Source organism: Wasmannia auropunctata, unplaced genomic scaffold (genome assembly GCF_000956235.1).
Source record: "Wasmannia auropunctata unplaced genomic scaffold, wasmannia.A_1.0 LD336043.1, whole genome shotgun sequence".
Lineage (NCBI taxonomy): Eukaryota > Metazoa > Arthropoda > Insecta > Hymenoptera > Formicidae > Wasmannia > Wasmannia auropunctata.
Window position 1 is genome coordinate 316,055 of NW_012026847.1, and position 20,741 is coordinate 336,795.

Below are 20,741 nucleotides of genomic sequence, written 5' to 3' on the forward strand. Positions count from 1 at the left end.
CAAAAATTCATTCGTATATTAATGTGACATAGATTTCCTTTTAAATCTTTTAAGAAGCCCTAAGCTATTCCGCGATGACCATAAAGAAATTATTATTCAGTTCACACCGGTCTAATTATTGACATACAATCAATTCTATATATACTATTGCCTTTTAATTCCTAGAAAAAGCATTCCTTGATATCATCGCGCGTTAGAGTAAATAAAAATTGTTTGTTAGCAAAAGTAGGTTATTTTGCAACGGCACAAAGAGAGGAAACGAGATCCATACACTCGGTAGATGGGTTAATGCAGCTGACATGCATTTCAACCGCGCACCGCGCGAGAGGGACCGCGCGATCGCATCGCGAGTCTCCAGCACGAGAGGAGAAAACCCGTTGTTTTCGTATAGCCTGCAGGAGGCCGTAATACCTGAAGAAAAAGAAAGAAGGAGAGAAAGAAGGAATGAGGCAGAAAAGGAGGGATGATATGCGAGAGGAGGATCGACGGAGAACCGGTTTTCCAAGAGTCCAAGAAGCGACGCGCGCGCACGCGGAGTTGTATATGCGAGTAAGTAGTAAAAGAGGCTAGCGTGGCCTGTTACGAGAGAGAGAGAACCGGTTCCGCACGATTCAAACTGGAGTAAAAGTGTATTGTATCGTCGTCGTCGACGGACTTCGTCAAAATGTCCCCCGTGCATTTCCATGTTTACTTCCATGTTTAATCCGAACCGGTTCGGTGGTCCGGAGAGAAATAACTACGATTTCTGGATAAAAAATAATACATACATTGTTTGGGACGTAAAGCCTCAAACGTAAACGTGTTCCTTGACAATTAAAGAAAGATCATGTGGATAAATTGAAATCGTATTTATTATTTCAATTAAACGTTTATATTTTAATTGCGCGATTACTTGACATTTTTCTTGATATTATACGAATATCAAAGATGCGACTTTTATAAGTCGTCGTGGGTAAGTGCCTTCTCTCCGTCGATGGAGAACAAGTTTCTGGACTGGATTCATTATCATCTTTCGATTAGAAACGATCATCACTACTCCTTATTAAGAAACCCCTTTCCTTTTATTGATTGTAGAAGCTAAACCGGAATAAGACTTATACGATATACTGCATACATATATGGGAAATTAAATGAACGGCTATCAAGTATTAATTATTTCTTGCAATATGTTGTTCCGAGCCTCGTCTCAAATTATTATAAATATTAACTATTAAAATAAGTTTATCTCTATCTGATTCGCTATCTGATTCTGTGCAGCTCTCTTCTTTCACAGTGGGTATCAAATAATCCATTGTGTGATTGTTCGCATTCATTGTCCGTCAGATCGATCGATTGATCGTTTACTCGCGGTTTTGTGTAACAAAAGATATTAAAGAATGTTCTGTTGTAACATTACAATGACATTTACGAATACAGATAGCACGGAATTAGAATTTAATACTCGCTCAAGAGAGAGAGAAAGTTTCTAATTAATTATAATTATGTTTTATTTTGCTAAATAGTGCATTACAGGTTAAATTAAATAAAGGGACAAACTAATTTGCGACAAAAAATAAATAATATTCAATAATTTTTTTACTAAATAGCAATAATATTCTTACACCTATATTGTAAAATATTGTACATACTCAGTATCGTAAGCATGAATTGCGAAAATAACGAACATCCACGTGGGATGACCTTTACCACCGCTTCTGCTTTTCATAAAAAAACATCCAAGGACAAAGGCAGCGCGGGAAGGGTTCCTATTGGTGCGCAGTTCCCGCGAATTTATACCAAGGGTGATTTCAACGTCGGCCATCGTGGCGGGAAGATAGCCTGATGGACCCCGCCATGCTGCGCAAGATGTTATTACCATCAGAAGTCCATGTACTCTTAAAAATTAAAATCTGCCACGTCTCGCTAAGAAATGTCTTGAATGTTCCTCTCCAAATATATTATGCCGTGGATCAAATTTTAACATTTCCATATTACAATTATTACAAACATTGCTACTTTACAGCAAATCTTAACTGATTCGTTTTCTGTGCACGACCATAATTATTCTACAATATCCAAAAGTATATTCTTGATTTTATTAAAGCAGCCTCAAGATAAAATCATGTTATTCCGTCGTTAGCATAAGATTTGGGACAACGTAATATGTTCGAAGGAGCTCTCTCCTGAACAGTACGAGTGAGCGGTTCTTTGTTCCTCTCCGTAGACGCGGACCGAGGTCAAACGAAACGTGAGCGAGAGTGGTCCACACTCCACGGTCGCAGCTTCACAAACCAGTTTTCGTTAAAAAGATCTGCTCGGCGGCGCCACCGTACGATGGCTGTAAGCGCGCCTTCCGCGGGACCGCGTTCTCCAGGGCGGGAGGATGTTGACCCGCCGTGGCCATTTTGAATCACGGTATACGTGATCGTAGTACTACTCACAGCTGGTACCTCAATATTACTCATGCACGACGTATACGAGCGTAAGCACGTGCGCGTCTCGATATCGAGTCACGTATCACAGGAGATTGTTTTTATTGAGATTATATCTATGTATATATTTTGTAACATATGTAGTATTTAAATTTAGGCTTGTAACATTGCTAGATTTTGATAAGCACCAACACTATTGTTGCCGCTATTTCTTCTTTGATAAGAACAATTCAATTTCTCCTTCGAGAGAGATAAAGAAGTTACTGGAAAATCTAGTCAGAAAGAGACGGAGAATATAGAATACTCATTTAATTTAGTGTGACGAATTATTTAATTTAGCGTGACGAATGAGCAGATAACTTTAATACAGCTGGAATTTATTATATTTTTTTTTAAGAACTCCTATATCGTTGAGGAAAGAATATACGATTATCTGAATTGCAACGATTTGCGATTATCACGCATTGCTTACACGTACGAGGTGTGGCTGTACCTGTGCATACCTGTGCGCTCTATCACTGGCATTCGCTTATCGATATTGAGATTCTTTCCTTCGAACTACTTAATAATACAGAATATACCTGTCGGCATCAGCTATGAAACCTTCAAATACGTACACCTGTCGGCACGCCACGGGGCATTTAAATCAACTTCAAGGAATCCTAGATAGCTCCATCTAGAGTATCTAGACAATCCATTTTGTCCACTCCAGGCCATTTTAAATTAAAAGACACATCTCCGAAAATCTTAAAGATAAAATGGTTTCCGGTCATTTAAGCGGTTACGTGAATTAATTAATTTGATCTGACACAATTGATAAAAAATTACTTTAATATTCCGAAAAAAATTAGCTGAATAAACATTGTAAAGATGAATCCATATTTTTAATAAAAATGATAAAAATTATAATATAGAAATATTTTGATGATAATTAATTTTATCACAAAAATTTTTATCTTCTTCGTTTTTATTAAAAATATGGATTTATCTTTATAATGTTTATTCAGCTAATTTTTTTCGGAATATTAAAGTAATTTTTTATCAATTGTGTCAGATCAAATTAATTAATTCACGTAACCGCTCAAATGACCGGAAACCATTTTATCTTTAAGATTTTCGGAGATGTGTCTTTTAATTTAAAATGTATTTTATATACATTTTTATCGGTTATAATTTTCTACAACAGATCATTATACCCTTAGAAATTATGAATCTGGGAAGTAGGTATTTCTCATATATCGATATGTCGCACTTGTCAAAATATGTTGAATCAAACAAATCGATATTATACTAGACTTTATCAGATATCCGGAATAAGAAACAACTAATTAATATAATAAACATATTATTTAAATATGCGAAGTAATATAGTTAAATGAATAAATATTGTAAACTAATTCTGTAGTAAATTACGTTTACCGCACTTGTTAAATTATAAGTTATTACAGCCATGTCATTTATGATATATTAACTTGACGACCTTGATGTTTTTATAATCATTAATAACATAAATCTTACTGTGCAATAATACTTTATTATATGGCCATACTAAAATAACTTCAAAAAAAATGTATTTATAGTCATACAATCATACAAATTTGGACAGTTTTCTTTCGCAGTAAAAGCTTATTTAATCGCAATATAGCATTTAATTTACTCTGATAATCAATTTTTATTCTAAATCAAAGTCTTGAATCATAATGCGTACGCATAAGCATCGCTTTCAGTATGTAACTTATTAGCATATTCACTCTACTATCTCTTACATATTCATACGACATACGGTTTCTTCATCCGATAAATCGCGAGAAAGATTTATTCACAAATGCTGAAAGATACTCACGATTCTATCTTAAGTTTGGATTTGTATCTCCTGTATTTCATTTTCTCATTTTTACGTAAATGTATTTCGAGCGTAACAAATGTCACGTTTAACGATGTAAAGTAATATTATCCATACCATAAATACAGTTCTTTTTATAAAACAAAAGTTATTTAAATGCTATAATCCCAATGATGAAAAATATTTAAAAACTTTGCATTTACTAAGATTTACTAAAAGATTTACTATTGAGACGAATCGGACATTACAAATAAGGAGAATAAATTTAGCGCTGGAAATAGAGAAGTAACAGACATTGACGTGAAACCGTTTCTTATCTGATGCGAGCATTTACACTGACACGAGAAAATTATCTTGACCTCCGCAGGTGAACGTCGACCATGTGAACCTACGAAGTAGAAGCTGTTCCGGTGGCGGCTTCCGGTTTAACCTGACCCCCACACTCCCCTGCCCCTTTCGACTTAGTCTCCCATTCAACCACCATCTTTCGTATCTCGTGGGCATTTTACTATACCATTGCCTACCACGTGGTCACGGTGGCTGAGCCACGTGGGACCTGGAGTTTCAAGTGTGCCTTAATAATATCGGGGATCCCCGACGTATGCTCCGATTGGCCCTGATACTAGACAGTATAAAGTGTGATGTTCCCCCGTGGAATCATGATACCCTACTCAGCCCTACTGAATACTTTGATTTTTCTTTTGTTTGGCGCAACACACACCGCTTCGCATCGTTTAATTATACAGCACGATTACGAAAAGATTATATACCAATAATTTAATCAATTTTAAATTTGAGTAATTATTTATATATTTTTAATTAGTGACGCATTATTTACTAAATGTAATATGTAAGGGAGTATAGCGTAATTTGGTCAACTTAACACAAAAAAATTAACGAAAATTACCAAAAATTAACACGTCTATTCAGCTTTATGTCTCATCAAAAGTGAGATAATACAATGACAATTTAATGACATAAACGACAACTGTCTAGTGCGACTGCAGCGCTAAAAAAATATTGACCAAATTACGCTACTTTACCCTACTAAAAACTTATCAAAATTTGAAAAATAATTATTGTGCAGAACGTGAGACTTTCTGTGCTTATGAAGTATTAATAGATGTTTATTTTGCATTTTAATTGAATTATTTATCATAAAAAGTACGCGGCGCCACTTTTGTTTTTTATTTTACTGCATCTTCCCCTTCGTATATGTTTACATTCTCACTTTTGCATTCCCCTCAGTTATCTCGTCGCGCAAGGAAATCTCTCTTCTGGTCTCAATTAAGAGCGAGGTTATCTCGTTTACAAGCTATTATCCATTTTTTCTTTTATCAAAAAGTGTAAATTTTTCATAAGTAGATAAACATCATCTGAGAGGTTACGAAAACTTTCTAATCTTCTTTATTATTTTATAATAACAATAATAATAATAATAAATTTTTAATTTTTGTGATATTTAACGAATTATGTAACGTATCCCATTTCTATCGATTATATTAATAACAAATATATGAACAAAATTCGTTCTTGTATTAATCTCTTTTAATTTCTCATTAAATTAAATTGCATTATAATCGGGGATAGATGTACAAAGTAGGCGGAAAATCAGGAATCATTGTGTTACTGCAATGAGTCATTGCTGAATCGAAGGAAGCAATTCTCAGGGATCGGGTTAAAGACTCCAGACTTCTTCGAGACGATTACTCCCACGTGAGGCAACTACCGTGTCCACAATACTAGCTTTATTCCTGAAGTTGATTAATTGATAACAATGTATCTCCTGTGGATAGCAGCAAAATGTATCTTCATAAATAAAGTGCGCGCTCTTTTAATAAAATTTTCAATTATGGTCCCCCCATTGTTATGAAATCAAACAATAAAATTTAAATTAAAACATTGTGCGATTATAACTCGATTACTGACTATTGTACATTATGATACTGCTTTTTGTACGACAATTAGAGCTGTAGGCGTCTTGATTTCTGTCGTCGATAGGGCCTTAATGTTAGAATGTAAAATGATGATGATCCAGCGCAAACCTTGTTAGCGACGATATTATCATGGTGCATTATCGCGTTACATTACCTTACCAAATCGTCAGTAACAGCGAAGCGACGGCGAGTTGCGTCGAGTCGTGAGAGCAACAAAATTACAACGATGATGATTACCTGTCTGCCGTTAATTCAAGCACTAACGATTCTCAGCATGAGGATTCCCACGAGAATGTCTCGTACGAACGCGTGTTTACCTGCCCACGAGCCTCTCCGAGTAGACTAAGAACGAAACATGCTCCTGTATTTGCTGCCGTTTGCTACTTCCTTTTCTTCCCTTTAATGCGTATCTCCTTCGTGAGGAGGAGTTAACGCTTTGATGTGGTATAGCATTTTTATTTCTAATTAAGTATCAGTGTAATGAATCTTAGGTAATCTCGATTCTAACCAAACAATCCAAATTCACAATGAAAACAATCAAACGATTTCACTGAAAAAAAAAAGAAGTTTGATGATTGATCTATAATAATTAAGCCAAGCGATGATACTAAATTAAGTTTTAGTAAAATAAATTATTGCTAAATAAATAATTACTAAAACTTTAGTAAAACAATTTCAATAAAATATTTGATTAATATGATCAAAACCAACAAAGCGTTAATTTTATTTTTATAAATATTAATTTAATAATTAAAATTTTATAAATATTAATTTAATAATTATTATCAAACACGGTCGGTTACTATTATTGTGTTTGATAATATATTATGCAATATTTTTTAAATATTGCATCAATATTGCTAAACAAAACATATTTGATGGCTATTACCAGACTATTTTTCAGTGTTAAGCAATTCAATAGTTTGTAACAATTTTTTAGCTGTTGCAGCAATTTATATAGATATTGTATATTGAAAAAAATATATAATTGAAACTTCTGTTAAGGAAAATTAAGATGGTTTAAATAGATAATTTGTTTCTAGGAGGAAATCCGTATTTTTATTATTAAACGATCGGTACGATACTGATGGATAACAGTTTAACGAGATTTGGAACAAAGATACGCAAAAGAAATTTAAAATAAATGACTCCCTGCCACTTAAAAGCTGCTACGAAGAAACTTTTTATCGGAGTCGCAAGTTACTAGAGTAATTGATAATATTATATATAAAATTTAAATTTGGAAAATATAAAAGAAAACTCTTTTTTAACGTATAAAAGATTAAATAACGACTTAAATGCAGATTACATTTTGATCATATTCTAAATCTCTTTAAGTCGTCACTGTTTTTAGAGATCGTCCAGATTTAAGTTGCCTGCGCGTTTTATAGAAAGACGAAGATAACACTCCGCAGGAAAAAAAACCTGGAGGAAGCCTGGACATTCAGTTTAGTCACAAAGAAGTTGGGAGGCACTTTGCGCACATTAACTGCATATTTTACGACGTTACGAGCAACCGTCTTCCGCGGGGCTTCTTCGAAAACGGGCCCTCCTCTTCGTAACCCGTCGCAGCGAATTACTCGTGCGAAATGACCGGCACGAGCTCGGGATAAGAAGAGCTTTCCGAATCATTATCATTAGTACGTTACGTTCCACAGTAGGAAAACATCGGAGAGACATTCGTAATTTTCTGCAACATTCTTAGCATTCTCCGGATACGTTATCTTTTTTCCAATGTATGTTTATTTATACTTGTTGCGTATAGCGTCAAGGAATTGTTATTATTCGTAAAATAAATATCATAACCTTCGATCATTTCTGAATCATTTCTATATCACTTTTTACACTTTTCTCTTATTAACGCGTAAAAAACATTTATTATTTGGCGTGCGTCAAAATTATGAGGCAAATATAAATTTCTGTTTTAAAAGAAGCTTAAAATCATAAAAATTGATATTAGTTATAAATATTATATTCTTTCTCATTGTAATTTAATAATACATATAAATATTAAATATAGCAATGATACAATTATTATATATCATCGTAAATATCATAAATATTCACGCTATGTAGCATCAAAATAATAGTCTGATTGACAAAACTAACAACACGGAACAATTTCGACGGCACGATAATTGCAGGTAGCGATTTCATCACGATAATCTATTACGAATAAGATTCGGGAAATGATCGTACACAGGATGCGTCTAACGTAAGGAAATTCCAGTCAGAGGAGAAAATTGCTTAATCGTCCTGTCGGCGAAAAGAAGCGCGAGGGAAAAAATGATGATCAATGGAAAATAGAAGGAAATGTCTTCCATTTGCGTGCCTCTCGCCATCGATGCCATAGAATGCAGGAATGCGTCGAATGGCCGTGCAACTAGAAGAACCGCAAGAACGGATAACCGGGCGCCTATCAGCGGTAGTTAAACCGCCGCGCCGGTTGCACTCCTGCTCTTTTCTTTCACTCTTCTTTTTTCACCTCGCTTCTGCAACGCTACCGCACTCTAATACGCGACCGCGCCTACAATGCTCCCGTTTGAAGTGTTAAAATTCCGCGTAAACGCGCGCTATCGCCGCATGGACGTCGGTTGGTTTTACTGTTAAAGAAACGATAACAGTTCTTTGTAGGGGGCAAAGTTTTTTCTCCACCGTAAAAAATTACTTGCTTGTTTCCGATACTTCCGCTTGAAGCGGACTTCCGATCTATCGACGATACCAAAAGGCGATGCGACGTACCGTTTAAGGATATCGACTCGTGTGAGTCACGTCACGCGCGTATTATCGCAGTTTCTTCTGGACGACCACTCATGGAATCGCGGCGATCGAAATCGGGACGATGTGGGAGTGTGTGGTGATGTCATTGATAGCGCCAGAGGTAAAAAGCAATGTGTTACGCTAGAGCGAATTTCCCGAGATTACATAAATCGCGAGTACATTGAACAATAATCTTTCGAGTGCCTGTTATGTACGACGATGTGTCATGATCTCTCAGCGTATTCCGTCACGTCATTTGTTGTCCGAGTAATCCGATTATGATCCCAATAGCGTTCAACAACGGAACTGGGTCGCGTGAAATGAAATGAACATGATGCAAACGCTTGCGCCTTTCGTCATTGCTAACGGGACACTAAAAAATGAAACTTATACTACTCTCTTGTGTCGTGCAAATCATTAATTAAATCCGTGTTAAAAGATGTAAACGAAACCGGTCTTCATCTCGAAACGAGTATTCGTGCAATTTTTTGGTGAGAAGAAAACAGCTGTCTGCATTTATGTAAAATTTTTAATTATCTCCAGTAAAAAAATATCAAAAAAATATAGCATACGCTGTTAATATGTTTTTAATTAACGAGATAATTTTTTCCGGTTATTAACTGCAATGCAAGCATCAAGTTTATCACGATAAAATTTATCACTAGTGTTAGGTGACGTTAGTGATAAACGTGCGCGAGCGCTGCGATTTTTATCCGGACGAGATTCAGTTCCCAGAACTTGAGATGAGCGAGACGGTTCTGGTCCACTAAAACCTAGACCGTATTGTAGACGCACTAACGGGTGAGCGTTTCGAAGCATCGAAAGCGTTAGATTTCACAGGCTGATCCACATTAAGGAAGTCACTCGAGTATAAAGATAGGAACTTGGATAAGTCCTGCCATAAGATGGCCCAAATTAACAAAGTAGACCAAGCGTAAGTTACGACTTAAAAAGATCCTTAAAAATCATTGTAATCCTACAAAAAAGATTTACAAAATACTTTCAGTATATTATCTGGCAATTTGATTTTGAAAATTAATAATAATAAAGGCAATTAAAGCTGAACAATAAATTAATAATTTCATGTTAAAATAATAAATTTCGTATTAAAATAATTGCATGCTCTTTTCCTTATGAACTGTTTAGATTTTACTTTCAAATATTTTTCTCCTGCAAGTGTCAGTTCATTGAAAGCGTAATTCGTTTCGTGGAAATTAGAAAAAAAATCAACAGCTAATTTATTCCTGCTTCCTGCAACTAAGTGCCAATTTCCATATGCTATCTGACGAACACGACGATGTGTCACGGAGTGCGGGTTTCATGAGCGAAAAGAAAAGTCATGCGTACGCTAACGCGCGTAGGTGGTCGGGACACATTCGCGCGTACTTTTACACGTGCGTGCATGCGTGTGGGAGTACGACTACACACGCATGCACGTGCGAACTTACGATCGAACGCACGCGTTTCTCAGTCTCGCATCGCAGACTTTTCCCACACATGGTTCTTAGACACGGCTCCCTTTTCTGTTCTCCTTCTAGGCCGACTTTGCCTCGTCCTACAATCCCTACCATCGCCCGTTTCCATACTCTTCTCGCTCCTCCATTTCTTCCTCTCGTTATTCCTTCTCGTCGTCGTCGAACGAACAACCGTTGTATAATCGTGGTTTGCCATATACGACATTATGATTTCGCGTAGGCTCTCACTCGCGATTGGAAGTTATCTCTGGAGAGATTATGAGATCCATATCGATAACATAATTTCGAAAAATAAGGTTAATAACGGTAAAAAGAAAATTTATACCAAGCTAATGTTTTAAGTTAATGAAACGGATATTATTAACCGATTTTTCAAACCAGTTTTATGCATTTCAAATTTTGCACACACGGAAAGAACAATTTTGTTGAAAGACCTAAAAATTTTGGTAAAAGCAGATCTGAAAATTTTTTATTGAATCATCAAAATAATTTGTTGGAATGTTAAAACTGATAAGTGTTGCTATAAAATGTTTTGATATTCTAGCAATCATTTTGACTTTCGCACAAAATAATTTTGACTATTGAACAAAAATTATTTTCAAATCTGGATTCAACAAAATTGTTCTTTCCGTATACAAATATATAATTATGAAAAACATTCAACTAAATTGAACCCTTCGATCGAAGGTCTTTTCATCTTGGATGTACAAAAATATATTTTTTTAAATTGTTTAAATATTTGATACACTCTATATTCCGATTATTCTATAAATAGTAAGTAGTATCGATTTAACTTTTGCTATCGTTTGTCCACATGACTGCAGTAGCAAGCTATGTGTAACAGTAAACATTGAACAACCATAAAATATACCGAGTAATCAGGTATTAGATCCGTCTGCAGCGACATCAGCTACGGCAAGGTAAAGTTAATAAGCCGTAGCGAAACGGATGAAGTTTGAAGGATGCGCGTAGCAACGACACGGTCTCTTGATCACGAAATCAAAGCTGGAGGCGAGCAATAACGAAACTTTGCTTTCGTTCGTGGAGAAAAGCGAAAGAGGCGGTTTTGTGCCTTCTGCGGGCGAGTTTCCGGTTCCTTCCTTCCTGCATCGGGCAGATATCACCTGGCGATGAGTCAGAGAAGTCGCTTCCCAGACACCTGCTGTCAGAATCGCGTAGCAGGTTCCATCCGCCATTAGCCACGCGTGTGCTCTCCCTCAAGGGTCGAGCGCTACCCAGCGCTACCTAAGTACTTGTGTGCGCCCTCGATACAAACATGCGCCTGCGTCTTACTCTATTGTCACCGAAACGAGTCCCGGATTCATGGGCCAGCGGCTTGTGACATCACGGGACCTTCGGGCACTCCTGTCTCTCGAGTTTCTTCGTTGCCTTATTTTGCAGACGCAAATTAAGTTCAGTTCCCTTTTACCGCAAAACGAAGGCGAAATCTCGCTAAAATCGTATCACTCGAATCTATACGTCGATCAAGATAAGAAAAACGCAAAGGCACAGTCGTATGGCGAAGTTAAAATAAAATTGTCAAATATAAAATAATTAGTGCAAATGTGTGGTCGAGAAAGGGTCGCTAAATGTCTCTGTTGATCGTGTTGATTCCCTCTGACAATGAGTAGCTAATCTCTCTAAATTGACATCACGAAGCATACATCTGCATCACGTGACTCGCGAAACAGCTGTATTCCGGCAGCGAGGATGGCACGTGTTGGTACCTATCCTATATACCTTCGCTCTGCCAATCGCAAAACTAAATCCTAAGGGAAGATCGGGTCAGGTGTACACCGATCACCAGCAGCTGGAAGATACGGCTTTTTTCATTTTGGGTAACATCGCCGTTTTTGCTTCACAGAGATGTGCCTCGAATGGTATTTTGTGATCAATCATCGCGCTATTTAGAGCATGTCATGAAATACGAGCATGTCATCTAATACGTGAAGTAAATAAAGAATTCCTTAAAAAAAGATATCACGATAATCTACACCGTTACGTGAGCTCAACAATTACATTAGCGTGTAGATTTTGGCGCTACTTTTTTCGGTTTATTATTAGACAGGAAGTCTCACTCATACAGCCGAGAAAAATCCTTAAGTTTCCAAATAGTAGGTACAAATTACTCGTACAGTAAATACTAAATATTTTATCCATAAGTTTTTTTTATATGGGAATCTAAGACACGCACAACATAAGCTTTAATTATGTACAACTACAAGTGTGGGGTTCAGATCGTAACATATAATAACGTTATATCCTTATAACGGATTATAATGGAGAAACCAGATCATCGAATACGGAAATCGCGTAAAACAGAAGCACTGTGCAGTGCACGGTGACACCAGAGTGACAAATAGTAATGGAGAAAGCTGTATTGTACGTTACAACTATGGGAACAATTGTAGCGTGTAGCGCAAAAATGCATTAAATGTGTGCGTTTGAAAGACCTAGCGGGTTGCTTTCTATCCTTTTACGCTGTCGCGAAGAATGGGAAACTTTAACCGGATAAGAGACATTTAACGCAATGATGCGCGTACGAATACGAGCGAGAGTAACCCTTCGTTTCGTATTAATGCGGTGGAAGGAGGTGGGTGGAGTGTCGATAAATGGCGGGGGTATTAAGAGATGTTGCTTTCTTATGATTATTGTTGGCGGTGAGAATGAAAGCTACGCCTCTTTATGAGAGTGACCGCGAGAGAAACCTTGAACCTCGACTGGGTTGGCGTGGGTGCAGAAAGCGCACGAACGCGCCAGGACGATGGCATGGGATCGTCCGGAAACAGAAGCAAAATAAAAAACGTTTTTATTAATCACCACGCGTTACAATTTCCATCATTATACCTAATTACATTCGCAAAATCAGCTGAAATAATGCCTATTGAATTTAAACTAGTAGTAATTAAAAAATAAAATTTGGTTGGATATACAAAAGAAATATTTTTCAGCAAAATAATAAAATATCAAAAAATTGGTAATGATAAATTGAAATAAGAAATAGTATATATTTTTTACAACATATATATATATATACATATATAATGTACATGTATATATATTTTTTCTTTTTAGTGTATATATTTTATATACCAAGACAGATGGCATTAATCGATTCATCGGCACAAATGAACAGGCTCAAATACACGAATAGCCTAATTGCTTCCGGAAGTTTCGCTTGGATCGACGAGTTGTTCCATGACAGGTGTTACGAAAATAATAAGAGGGTTACGTATACCATTACTATTACACGGATGTAGTATTCGATAAGTATTAACTCTCAGTGAATTATTCATGTTGCATATACATATATGCATCATATTTGGAGCACTCACAAATTTTTGAAAGATATAAAATTTCCTTATTATAAATAAAGCAAATGCTTTTTACTAAGTCTTTAATAATCTCTCAATATTTTCGGCAAATGTGTCAATAAACGTAAATCAGTACATGGGAACACAAACCAGTGTGACAAAATACCTTGGACATTGCAGCACCGTTACGTACGGTAATCTAGGTAAACAGCTAGAAAGAACTATTCCCATACCACTTCTTTTCGTAACGCATTCGTAACGGCAAGACAATATTTGTCACCAGATTAACAGCAAGAACAAGATATTTTCTGCAATTTTCTCAAATGAGCAAGCTACCGATTTTATTCACTTGCAATTTTAATATTATATTATAGAATTAAATATTATTTTAATGTATCGAAATTTCAATTAGAATTAATTTTATTTATTTGTATATTCTGTTTACGTGCAAGAATAAAATTTTAGTGATTATATCCTTAAATTTTATATAGTGCTAAAAGAAAAAAAATATAGTTGAGCGCCATTTCGAGTTGCTCAAAATGGAGTATCGACAAGGGAGCATAGATCAGTGCCGCGCAATCTGAAACTTGGTAATCCACAGGAACTAAACCTACTCCCCGAAGCTCCTTGAACACACCGTACGCGTAACCTGCGATTTGCTTCTGGTAATCGTCGGTGCTTTATGCGCGTTCTGTCGAACGAACCAATCGTGATCGTCCAACGATGAAACGCTTCCCCGCTTCTTCGAGAGATCGAAGATTTTTATGAACGTACACCGCGAAACCGTTGAGCGTCTTGCAATTGCGATGGAAACAATTCGCAAGATCTACCGTAAAAACGAGTACACAGCTACAAACAAACGAAAAAATCTTAAAAAAATAGGCTTTTTATTATAATAATGTTAATTTCACCAAAATGCTAAAATTATTAAAATCATTGCGAATTTATAATGAAAGTTCCACCAGATTCTCTGATTATCCATCGATTGTCTTATTTGTATTCTGCTAGTATCGTCGCAGAACTCACAGATTAATAGCGCCCTCGAAGTTGCTTATTTAACATGATCGACACAAAACACGTCGGGAATGTATGTATTATATAGTTCCCCCTCGGTAACGTTATCGATGCTCCGTGGCTGTTATGTCGCTATTCTCGCTGGTGACTATCACTTGAGGGATGGGAACGTAGATACATATGCATTTTTATCGCAAGCGTTTAAAACCGTTATTCACCACGGCTGGCAGCCTGTAAACGATAACGCGGGCGTCTAAAGATTATCCACGACACTTTAACGAAGTCAAAAACACTCGGCAGGCTGTTACGCGGTAAGCATCGACGATATAGCCCGCCAAAACAAGTCTCGTATCGTCGCTTCGTCAGTAAGCTTGCACCGATGGTATGCACATTGATGGAAGCTGAGTACACATCCCAGCTTCCACCAATCCGTTTCGGAACTTTACAAGCCGATTAAACGGTCTAGCAGTATTACGCGGAGGAATATTGCAACCCGGAAATGCAATTAATCTTTTATAAGCAATTCCGCTCGACATCTATACCTGTTGTGTATTCGGTATCCGTTCATCGGTGATTATTAATAATACCGACGACATCTTTATGCATGACGTACGATCGCGAAATTAATAAATATAAGCTCTATAGCTGCACATATACCGGCTCGCAAATGTTTGTCGTGAAACTATTACTACGGTCACGGAGGAAAAACCGACGCTGTTACGCCGTTTGTTTTCTATTCGTAACACAGGCGAGACAAAGCAGTTACCACACCCTGGCTGCGTGCGCGGTTTGCGCTTAAAACACTTGTATTACATGTCACGTAAGGCGCAGTATTAGTACGCGTGCCTCACGACCAGACCTCGCCAACTTTTACAGAATGTAACATCTCTTAGATTAGCATTCGTGTTTCTTTAAAATAAAATCAATATGTTTTAGGAAAAAAAAACGGACAAAATATATGTCTATGTCAAAGAATTACTTATTTGATATTTCTTAAAAAAAAATTTAATCGTACGTAAATAAAGCCTCGGATAAATCTAACACAAATGAAGAAGATTTTTTTGTTTCACGGGGAGTGGTTAATTCTCGCGGAGATAGTTATCACCTCAAATTTGTGCAGGCGATAAATCATATTTAATACGACAGTCTCGGATCGCCTCTTATAATGCGTAATACGAATAAATGTGACCTCTTCCTCTGGACTTTGGAACTGGGATGGTCGATGTCCCTAACTGAGCAAGTAGCGTGACTACAGATGTTGTAAAATTTACCATTAAAAGGCGAGAAGTTTACAGTAAGGCCGAGAGAGACCAATACTCACGAGAGAGTTAAAAGCAGTCTCACGATCCGGTTCGAAAGAAGTCCCCTGCACGTGTCCCACCACTTACCGGTCATGAATATTTACGCACGTTTCGACGGTCTTTTAGAACAGCGTGCTTAAAGATTTGGCGATGGATTGTGTTCATAAATCGCGGACGGTAAGACTCGTAAAAGTCTTTAAGAAAATAGCAAACAAGAATCAATGCGTGACATCTTTTGAATACCAAGGACCACAAGTTTTTGCATTTCTGTTTGCACAAATATACATATGTGTTGGCCTTATTGTAGATACAAATTATTTTCACGCTCTCAAACTCGACATAATTTTTACGATAGCTTTTTTAACGCACAAATTTAAAAAATTTTATAAAAGAATTAAATATTGCTGTAAACTTAAGTTTTCTATTTACCGGTTATTGTTTTAATTGGTACTTTCATATAAATTTCTATTAATTAAATTATTTGATATCATTATTACTTCACGTGTAACATGCTTGTTTGCGCCTACTTGCGTCGAGAAAGTCAAACAGCACGATCGTTCAGCGGGTTGCATATACTTAAGGTGCCTGTTATACCTTCGAAACGCGTACCTATACTGTAAGATCACATGTGTGTGTATGCATGCATGTAACATGCACGTATGCATATATATGTTTTTTTTGTGTGCACTTTTCTGCACAGATACCCTTTTTTATCCATAATCCAATAAGATACATTTATGGAATTCACTAATTATATTTAATGACAGAAGATTCAGCAATATTCAATATTCAGATTCGTGCTACTGCAATATGTCTTACCTGTACGGCACTGTTGAGGAAACAATTGTTCTGCCCGGGTCCATTGAGCAAGCCTTTCGTGCTGGTAAAGCTGCTGTTGTGCTCCCGATGCGGTGATTTTTGACAACCTTGCACCTGTCCTTCCGCCTGATGGCATTGTGCAGATTGCAGATAACCGGCAAAATCCACTGTGTCTTGGGATGCAGCCTGCTGCTGCAATCCCATTGTAGACGCCATGCTCGAGAAATCAAAGTAGAATCATCTGTAAACATTCGCAATAAGCATTTATTTATAACAATATCTTATTTCTTGTAAAATTTTTAGATAAAATTCGCACAATCGTTTTAAAAAAATATATTTATTTTAATAAAATATAAATAAACATATAATAATTTTTCTCTTGTAATAAAATTGTTTTGCATCTATTAAAAAATATTATCAATGTTGAACAAAATTTTATCCAGTTGTGGTATGCACAACTTAAAAGAAAACCTTTATTATGCCTTAAAACGTGGCAATGAACCCAACTCGTACCATTCGCGGGAACTCGTAAAACCAAGTTAACGAGGAAACTACGAAGTATAATTATAGGGGAAGATCAGGAAAAATCGGTTTACGCGTATACGGAAATGCAATGTAAGATTTTATGGCCCGTGCCTCCAAAGAAACCGATTACGCACACATGTTCGTTGGGTTTCAGTTTCAATTCTCCTAATTAAAAACTTAAATGATTTTCTTGCATTTTTGCGGAAAAAAGAAACCCCAGGATGGAGGAGGGAAACATCGCCTCGAGTGTCTCCTTTAAAAAGGCGAAATCATCATAAAGAGTCATATATGAAGAGCAAAAAACGGCAAAAGGAGCGAGAACATCAGCCACGTTAAATGCTACTACCACAGCGAGTGGACGGTTAATTTCGAAGAGCCGAGAAAAGTGGTCGGAGCGAATACGTGCTTGAGAGCAGGCCTGGCGCCAGTCTTGTCGTCTTGGCTTTCAGGCTTCGGATACAATACTCTGGTCACATTCTTCTACAGACATACTCCCACCATGCTCGGTGTTGCACTTATTACGAAGTCGACGAAGAAAACCAGACGTGTCTGGCTACGTCTACGTTTTCAAATTCAAAAACAAAGTCGTACGTTACTTTCTCAGTAACTTATAACTAAACTTAATAATTGAAATTTTTTTCGAAAGCAATTATTTATTGTGTTTTTTCATTACTAATTAAAATAATTTTAATGACTAAATAAACTGTTTAATTAACACTATTAATAAAAATTTGATTTTATATGTATGTAATATATAAAATTTATACACGTAATTAATTTAAACATGTTAAAACTCATTCTAGATATATATAGATCATTCGAATATATAAAAAAATCTTAGAGAATGCAATGTTAAATTATTTATCAAAGGCACAATCAGACGAAACAATTCTGATCGCGGAATATCTATCAGCATAAAATCGAGAGACATGGAAGTATATTACGAGATTGTCGTATTGTAGAAGCCATCAAGAGTCGGGAAATAGAACACAATGATGACTGACAATTGCATTGATCCGTCCCTCTTCACAAACTGCATGACAAACGCAAATAAAACATAAACGCATGGCTCCCGCGATTTTCCAATGTTCATTTTAAAATTACGGGTTTACGGCAAATGACATTTATACATATATCTCAAGTTGACCATGTGCAAACTGCGAGTAAAAGCAGGACTAGTTGGCCTCCCGACGTGTCGTCCTGCGTTTGCTGTCCTTGGCACGGCACGCAAAAGGAATTTCCATTTACACGGCATGAGTCGCGGTAACCAAGAATACCCGATTTCACGCCTCTTTCGAAGTTGCTACACGATACCGTGATACAAAACGGACTATTGTCACGCACGCGGATCTAATTTTAGATAACGCTACCCGAACGGGAGATATCAACAATGACGTCGAACGCTAATTTTTCACACTCAATGAAAGCGGTGGATATAAAAAATATACATGCGCTATTAATAATTTAACATTAATTATCCTTTCGTTTTTTTATTTTACATGTCAATTGTTTAGGACAATATAAACTGCCTATATCATTCTCTAAAAGCATTCATTAATTTTATTATAACTTATACTCTTCGGCCATGTCTTATATTAAAATGTGATTTTAAAATTATAATTTCTCGCTATTTACGCAAACATTATTACTTCACTGTTCTATTAAAAAGCTAATAATGTAACTCAAAAGTAAAATACAATAATAATTGACAGTTGTATAAATTAATTCCTAACATCTTTGTTATATTATAGTAATAACAAATAATATATTTTTAATAATTTTAAAATATAAAATTCTTTAAAAAAAACTTCAATTTTAGGGTGAATAAGAGCAAAAGATAATATTCCGGTACCGGGAATCGAACCCGAGCCTCCTGGGTGAGAGCCAGGTATCCTAGCCACTAGACCATACCGGATCACGATGACATCTCTTCTCTCACAGTTTCACAATGATCCAGAAGCAACATCCCTCTCGGACAATGTTACACTCGTGAGGTTGCACTTCATTTGTAATCCGGTATGGTCTAGTGGCTAGGATACCTGGCTCTCACCCAGGAGGCTCGGGTTCGATTCCCGGTACCGGAATATCTTTTGCTCTTATTTATCCTAAAATTAAAGTCTTTTTTTATAAATTTTAAATTTTAAAAGTTTAATAAAAATATATTATTTGTTATTAATATAATATAACAAAAATGTTACGAATTAATTTATACAACTTTGTCATTCCCGGTACCGAATGTTACATTTTTTGCCCAAAGTTATAATATTTAGATATTTTAGATCAAAAATATTATGCTATCTCTTTCCTAAATTTATTTAAAAAATATATTAATTTGCTTTTTTAATGTTGTAGACAAATTCTAAGTATTTTAAATATACACATTAGGATATTATTCTTGCGCAATCACTAAATAATATAAATATTTAATACATTACAAAAAGGAAAATCATAAATTTATAATAAAATATTTGCTGCCAAATAATTAGAAACTTTTATAATAATAATCTAATAATTGTGAAAATAAAGATCGCTTTTTCTGAATATTTTGTACTTTTTTTGTACAAGTTTTATATTAATATTGCATAAGTTACAATTCCTCTCTATAATGAGTGTTGTTCGATGCTTCGCAGGTTCCGAAATACGGAGAAATTTCCTGAACGACGACAGTCGTCTCCCTCGCGTACGTGTTGTGAATGCTAATGAAACCGCACCTCTCTCGTATAATAAATGCACGAAAGTGTATATTTATAGAAGCACAACGACACTGCAATGATTTCTTCTTTTTTTACGTCCAAGACACACAACTTTTTAATTTTTTCACAAACATTCAGCGACGATGATAACGGTAACGTAATTTCCTTAAAGGAAGAGAATAACTCGTGTCTATATATAACGAATAAACCACGAGATAGAAGAAGGAACGCATACACAAGATCGCACAATGACGCGAGGAGGATGGAAAACGAAGAAAGAGTACGTCGTGAATTATGGCATAAAGTTTAGACGCCGTGCTATCGCGCGGTTATTTTCGCGACACCGTCGACGAGATGTTGAGGAGAAGAAATTGTCGGAGGCACCGCCGCTGCTGCCGCCGTGATGCTGATCCCCTCGTAAGAAAAACATGCAAATTAAACGGCGCTGCCAATCCAAGTCCGAAGACTTTTACGCGCAGGACCGTTTGGCGGATGTCTAGCGGTTGTAAAAGCCCAGCATGCACGTGCAAAGCGGCGTCTACAATGAGACTTAAGATTTAAGAAAATTGATCAATCATAGTCCATTATTCATCATACGTGAGAAAAATAATCGATTGTAATCAATTTTCTTAAATCTTAAGTCGCATTG

At 36.2% G+C, this 20,741-nt stretch overlaps 1 protein-coding gene and 2 non-coding genes across 4 annotated transcripts in view; 1 reads left to right on the forward strand and 2 right to left on the reverse strand.

Annotated features, from left to right (window-relative positions):
- The window catches only part of LOC105451824 (inactive ubiquitin carboxyl-terminal hydrolase 54-like), a 52,985-nt gene that overhangs the window by 14,980 nt on the left and 17,264 nt on the right, over nucleotides 1–20,741 (reverse strand). Inside the window, exons 2-3 of one of the 2 annotated variants that reach the window (XM_011692517.1) lie at nucleotides 16,875–17,115; nucleotides 14,264–16,669 (exon numbers count right to left, since the gene is read on the reverse strand). In XM_011692517.1, the coding sequence (XP_011690819.1) occupies nucleotides 16,496–16,669; nucleotides 16,875–17,090 (390 nt within the window). In that variant the 5' untranslated portion in view covers nucleotides 17,091–17,115 and the 3' untranslated portion in view covers nucleotides 14,264–16,495. Of the gene's footprint in view, nucleotides 1–14,263; nucleotides 16,670–16,874; nucleotides 17,116–20,741 lie in introns of those variants that run through there. The other variant, XM_011692518.1, reaches the window with a different exon arrangement.
- Trnae-cuc lies at nucleotides 19,243–19,314 on the reverse strand. Its single transcript has one exon. It is a non-coding gene; the product is annotated as a tRNA-Glu (tRNA).
- Trnae-cuc lies at nucleotides 19,412–19,483 on the forward strand. Its single transcript has one exon. It is a non-coding gene; the product is annotated as a tRNA-Glu (tRNA).